General features: G+C 44.0%; 1 protein-coding gene across 1 annotated transcript; it reads right to left on the reverse strand.

Moving 5' to 3' along the window:
- Positions 1-3737: 3737 nt before the first annotated feature.
- On the reverse strand, positions 3738-5827 carry s100p (S100 calcium binding protein P). Its single transcript, XM_068319196.1, has 4 exons — positions 5778-5827; positions 5520-5690; positions 5181-5376; positions 3738-4023 (listed from the first exon to the last, which is right to left on the reverse strand). Exons 1-4 carry the CDS (start codon positions 5825-5827, stop codon positions 3739-3741), a joined length of 702 nt encoding a protein of 233 aa, XP_068175297.1. The 3' UTR covers position 3738.
- Between the last annotated feature and the right edge of the window lie 833 nt (positions 5828-6660).

The raw sequence follows: 6660 nt of genomic DNA on the forward strand, positions 1-6660 counted from the left end.
CTCTTCACAGATGAACGCAGGCTGACACTGAGTGACAGACGGCACAGAGTCTGGAGACGCCGTGGAGACAACTCTTGTGCCCGCAACATCCTCCGGGAGGTTGGCAGCTCTGTTGTACAGGTCTGATATCCCTCAGCGGATACAGTGTGATGAGACTCTGTGGAGTTCAAGTGAGCGATGGCATCCTTTGGGTTGCAGGTGGGCACCCTGTTTCACTGCTGTTTCGCTGACTGACCCACAACACCTCCAGAGGGTTCAGAAGTGAGTCCCAGCGTCACAGGTTCACTCCCTGGAGCCCATCGGCCCACTTGAAGTCGGATCTTTTCTTTTGATCTACAGCCACTGACACCCCCTCTAAGTAGCCCAGGAGAGGCCCCTGACCAACTTCTCCTGCTCTCCCATCTCCCTGAGTAGCCTGGATGTTGAGGTGGCTACAAACCCTCTGCACCCCACTTCCACTGGACGTACCGTCGCTTTGCAGCCTTGTTATTGGACATCTGCAGCAAGTCAGCATACCTCAGCTTCTTACACTCGTAGGACTCCTCCTCTGCACCCTCCCAGGGCACCGTGAGCTCTATGATGTGATGAGCTTGAGTGAGGGTGACCACAGAACAAGGTACAGACGCAGGTTGGTGGATTCGATCTCAGGTGGGAAGCAGAGTTTCTCGTCCAGGTCTGCCAGCAGCTTCCAGTCTCGTGCTCCGCCCAGCTGTCCAGCATCACTTCTTACGGTGGACTTGCTGGCCTGTCCCTCTCGGACTAATGGTGTTGGCTGCCAATGGGACTATGGGGAACACGGCTGTGTGTTGACCCTCCAGCACCACTTCAATACACCTTAGCATCTGGTTGTGCCACCAAGTGCTGCTCCCTCTTCCTGCAGTACTTCCCAAGTATATCCCTGGGGACCTGATTGTATGTCTTCTCCAAGTCCACAAAACACACGTAGACTGGATGGGCATACTCCCAAGCCCCCTCTAGGATCCCTGTGAGAGTAAAAAGCTGGTCCGTTGTTCCACGACCAGGACGGAACCCACATTGTTCCTCCTCAATCTGAGGCTCGACAATCGGCCGGACCCTCCTCTCCAGCACCTTGGAGTAAACTTTCCCAGGGAGGCTGAGGAGTGTGATGCCCCTGTAGTTGGCACACACCCTCTGGTCCCCCTTTTTAAAAAGAGGAACCACCACCCCAGTCTGCCACTCTTTCGGTACTGTCCCAGACTTCCACGCCATGTTAAAGAGGCGTGCGAGCCAAACCATTAATAAAGTGTGATTTATATAAAAATACAATAGTTTTTTTTGCTATTGCAAGAATCAAAGTGGTACAAGGGTTTGAGGGAAGCAGTAGAGCCCCTACTACTAAAGACTTACAACTGGATCAAAAAGAATGTTGTAAATGCCCTTCATGGAGAGATGCAATCATTGCTCTCATTTCAAAGGATAAAGACTCATTTCTGTGTGACAATCAATGACTTATAAGTGCACTGAATGTGGACAATTGAATACTTACATCTATACTTGGAAAGAGGCTGGAGAACTGCTACAGACATCATCTATTTGGACGAGACTGGCTTCATAAAGCAGAGACAAATATTAGAAGAACACTGCATATAATAACCACATATCACAGACGATAACAGACTCCTGTTCAGCCTAGATTCCCAAAACACATTTGACAGAGTTGGAAATTCCTACACAATGTTTTAGAGGCATTTGGATTCCAGGGTAAGTCTGAAAACAGCAGAATGACTGAATGACATGTCCTTAAGTAAGAAACTGCTTGAAGAGGTCTTAATAATTCCTTGCAAATAAGCGAGGATTTACTGTACTACATTAACACTTCACATGCTTACCAGATACTGACGCTGTCTATGTGCTTCTGCTCTACAGGTGGAGAACAAGTTTAGAAGACAAGACATCCAAAGGCTTGGAAACCACTTCAGCAATTACATCACAATTTGGACTGCAAGATGGATGACCGCACTCCACAGTCTGGGTCCTGCCCGGAGCTTCTTCCTCAATGAGGGACTTTCACCCCACCGCTGTCTCTTATTCTTGCTCTGGAGTATTCAGTTGGGTTTTTCTTTCTGTTAAAGCGCTTTGAAATGTTTAACGATATGATTAAGTGGTACACCAATAAAAGTTTATTTGATTGATTGATCTCCAAATAATATCAAACAGTTTCATTGGATGAATTGCTGGTCTTTGGATAGAAAATACAGCTACACTGAGCCTGAAACAATGTGAACATATTCAAAGCAGAAAGCATCATAGGGTTGTCAAACTCAATAACAAACAGATCATATAAATGGACTTCAAACTTGAACATTTTAAAAAAGAAGTACGATTAAAAGTAATAAAGGTTCAGAAATGGCTATCAACAGAGAGCGCACGGTAGTTATTTGGTAGTATAAAGAGTGGAGCGGAGTAGTGCGTGGCTCCTTTGCTTCACAGGAGTATCGTGGGTTTGAATCCACCTGAGGTTTGCATGCTGTAACTGATGAACTGTTGTTTCGTTTGACGGAGAGGTCCCACCAACCAATCTATTCTGTTCAGCTTCTGTGTGACAAAATGAAACTAAAACAATGACTGGATGCAAAGACATCATTCAATCACCTGCAAAATACAGTGACGTTCTTACTTTTTACAACGTTAAGCTAACTAGTTGCTACCTACACAGAAAGGCACAAGTAGAATTCACCAACCCCAGAGGGTCAAATCTGTCTGGTTCCATCCCGCTTCAAAGCGGTGATGTAATGTCAGTGTTCATGTGTTCATCCGTCTGTTAGTCCACCAAATACCTTCACAACCGTTCAGATTGAAAGACGAAACTAAAAGCACATGACTCAGGCAGGAGAGGGGATGGAGATGAGACGATGAGCAAGACCTTGAGAAAAGTATGTCAAGGTCAAATTTAAACTATTGTACACTCAGGAACCGGACAAAGATGAGGGAGAAGGCCAGTGTGAGTAAGACCATAGATCAAAGCTAGTGCTTTGATCTATGAAAGTAGGTCAGAGCACTAGCTTTGATCTTTGACCTATGCAAGTACGTCAGGGTAAAATTTTGAATTCAGGAGTATTGTGGGATGTTGAAGTCGCTGACTGCCTTGTAAGCTGTTGTGTGATTGTGTGAAATTTCTAAAAAAATATATCTAAAAGATTCTGTGTGGAAGTTCCACCAACAGGACAAAGTACAGAACTGAAGACAAACACGAACAGAGACCGGGGGACATGGACAGCCAGTGTGCCGTTTGTTTCTTTAATTATTATTATCTGTAATAAGCACTGCTAGAGTACACCGTTCAACGTTTGAGTGTAACATGTGTAGTTGGTCTATTTCATTGAACTCAGCACACCAGCCAAAGGTCACTGCTAGGGTGTAGTTGCAAGAAAAATATACGTGGTGTGACTTATATACTAACAGGGTGATTGGCAGAGAATACATGATTGATACTTACAAAACATCATGTCACAGTTTTACATGTCCTTATATTAGTTGATTATCACTTATTGCTGATCTCACCTGCTGGCATAACTCCTTCCTAGCTACCACACACGGTCTTTAAATCTGGATTTGAAGCCAGACTCCAAAAGTAGCTGTACACATTGTCTTTACAGCGGCTTTAGACGTCACAGAGACATCTGGAAGTCACACACAACACGTCCGTGTTTCCTCCTCTTCGACTTTCTGTTTTGGTCAGCATTGTCTTTGTGTGCCGTTACAAGAACACCCTCCACTTCACTTCCTTATGCTTCTTAGTTGCTCACTCATGATTGACAGGTATTGGGTGAGCTTCACCATGGCGATGATGACGGTTCCTCCAATCAAGCAACAAGTTGGCCAAAACAAAGAGTGGAAGACGGCAACTTGGCCGTATATCTGTGTCAGGATGGCGGTGTCCATTCTGTTGGTCGGGTCCACAAAGCACTGAATGGTGTGCTGTGAACTGAGGCGCTCAGAAATGTTCTGAACTATTGCATGCGTGGTTGTGTAGTCCTTACGGCATTTAGGGACGTAGAAGCACTGCAGGAAAGAAAAGAGGAAGAGAAAAAGAGAGTTGTTATCTTATTCATGTGCGGCCAGTTGTGGTCGTACAGTTTTCATTGATACGGTTCTGTTTGGACCAGTCAGCATCCAGGACAGCAGTGCATCATCTCATCTCTGCATTTGTGAAGAACTACTGGCTAGTTTCATAGTAGTGATTTCATGAATCAGATTCCACCATTAAAATAAATATCATTCAAAGATGGTACAAAAATTATTCCATGACATTTTGTGGAGGGTTAGGGGCCAGACAAGCAGAACACACGTGTTTATTCTTCCTCGGTGGAGGTAAACTGGTTGTCAATGTAGTTTCAAAGCAAAATTGATGGCAAGGATGACCAGAACCAAAAGACTTAATGTGATTACTCATGAGTAAAACTACAGCTTTAAGATGAGATGAACGATAAACATGGACAGGATACCTCCATGAAGCGCTATGAAATATTTCAATACTAAATACTTAATAAACATGGATTTCCCTCATTTTTACCACTTCATAAAGTGCAACCATCTAAAACTAATGTGTGGACTGTTTTGTGGACTGTATTTTGCATCTGGACATGTTTCTCTAACCTGCTTAGTTCATAGTTGCATGACAGTAGAAGTAACATTATATAGCATTATTTGAAGTCACCCTATATATTAATAAAGATGAAAATTATACAGGTTGAACATTCGGCGTGTTGTAGGTGGAGCAAGAGTGAAGGCGATGCAGACGGTGCCTACAGCAAACCTGTGACATGTTACAGTCAGGAAAGCACAGGTATAAACAAGAAACTAGAACCAAGGCAGTCAGAGACTGCAACATCCCGCGACACCCCCGAATTCAAAATTTTACCTTAACCTACTTTCAGGGTAGGTCAGGGTAAGTCGCGGGATGTGGCATTCTAGGAATTCAAAATTTTACCCTGACCTACTTTCATAAGTCAGGGTAAATCAAAACACACAGTATATACTGTACATCAAAGCACTAGCTTTGATCTATGGTCTTACTCACACTGGTCTGAAATCAGGCCAATTGTGACAGAATCATGTTAAAACTGTACTTAATTGTACAGTGTAATTGGATATAACTGGGTGCAGGTGCAGTTAACCCAGTATTGCCCATAAACACCAGTTTGGGAGGACAGGCGTACCTCAGGATTGTTGTCCTGTGTCTCCTCATTGTGCACAAGACGTGTGACCTTTCCTGAAGAGTTGAGGCTGACGTAGACCTGCAGACAGGGGTAACGGGAACTCTTCCAACACTCTGTCCCACAGCTGTAAGAACAGTTCACGTGCCACACAATGCTGGAGTTTATGATAGTGCAGTTAGCCTCCTCTGTCCATGCACTGTAAGGAAAGAGCAGTTATATCCTGTTGCGAGCACACGGGCATCATTTCAATAGATAGAAACTGTGTTCATACGCAGATGTATATGGGTTTTAAATCAATAAGTGCAACTATCAGTGTCTGAAACAGTGTTTGACTATTACCTGTCAGAGTAAGAGCGCACTATGGTGATTCCCAGGACAAAATACATCATGACAGAGAGGAAGACCATGCTGAGCCCCAGCAGTATGGCTCTGTCCTCTCCTGCCCTCAGAGCTGTCACCGTCTTCCTCCTGTCCAGGACCTCATATTCACGAATCTTCTGGTAGATGGATCTGACAGAGATGATACATTTTTAAACATTTATTCCTGAACAGTTTTGTAGCGCTAACACTTGAAATAAGTCAGGAAGGTTTCCTCACCTGCGGTCACTTCTGCCATCTGTTGCTTTACCTCTTGCCCACAGGAACATTGTGAGGAATGAGGGCACTTTAGTCCACTGTTGTCACCAGAGGGGTTTCCTCACCTGTAGAGCACATGAAACTGTCAATCAAAAACACAACAAGTGTTCAAAGGTCTAATGTCTGTAGTTCGGACGGGTCAGGAGGAGTTGGCCAATAATCAAAGGGACTATGGTTCAGATGCTGCAGTAGATGCAACTGTAAACAAAAAGATCTGTTTACCAATGGTGATCAAGAGTAGCTTTAGAGCTTGCAATGTGTAATTTAAAGACAAAGACTCTGTTGTGTACATTATTTCAGGATCACCACCATTTACCCTGGAGATGGAAAGCTTCTACTATAAGAGAACAGACCACCTTTTGTTTGTTGTCCTATCAAACATACTGTTTGGAAGAATGTCCTCCATTGATGCTGAACGTATGGATGTTTGGATGGATGGGAACGTTTTTGGTTGTATTTACCAAACTTCATTAATGCCTAAGATGTGGGAATTCTCTTTTCATTCTTTGTTTTTTCACAGACTTGTCATTTTTAGACTTAGCAGGTTGTCCTGGAGCACAGACTGTGTTTGTTTGAGCCGAGGGGTCAAAGTTGGCCAACCCCCGTTTAATTTACAGTTCTGTCCTCTGAAGGCCACCCTGGTACAAGACGGTGTAGAAAGTAGAAAACAGCTCCAGTACAAGGTGAAAACAACCACAGCTGCTTGTCAAGATGCATGTCTGTATGTCATCACTGGGATGACCCAGCATGCATCACTATTATTTACAACCACAGCTTAACAGGTCTCTGTAATCAGTCATTCTGAGAGCTCTGCTTTCTGTGTTAGAGACAGAGAAACACATCT

The sequence above is a fragment of the Antennarius striatus genome, chromosome 7 (assembly GCF_040054535.1).
Source record: "Antennarius striatus isolate MH-2024 chromosome 7, ASM4005453v1, whole genome shotgun sequence".
In the NCBI taxonomy this organism is placed as follows: Eukaryota; Metazoa; Chordata; class Actinopteri; order Lophiiformes; family Antennariidae; genus Antennarius; species Antennarius striatus.

Excerpts from the sequence above, each read along its gene's own strand:
- s100p (XM_068319196.1), bottom strand. The coding sequence starts at position 5,827 with ATGTTCCTGTGGGCAAGAGGTAAAGCAACAGATGGCAGAAGTGACCGC. Across the intron at positions 5,691-5,777 it reads GATGGCAGAAGTGACCGCAG|ATCCATCTACCAGAAGATTC; the intron begins GTGAGGAAACCT and ends CATCTCTGTCAG. Across the intron at positions 5,377-5,519 it reads GTGCGCTCTTACTCTGACAG|TGCATGGACAGAGGAGGCTA; the intron begins GTAATAGTCAAA and ends CTTTCCTTACAG.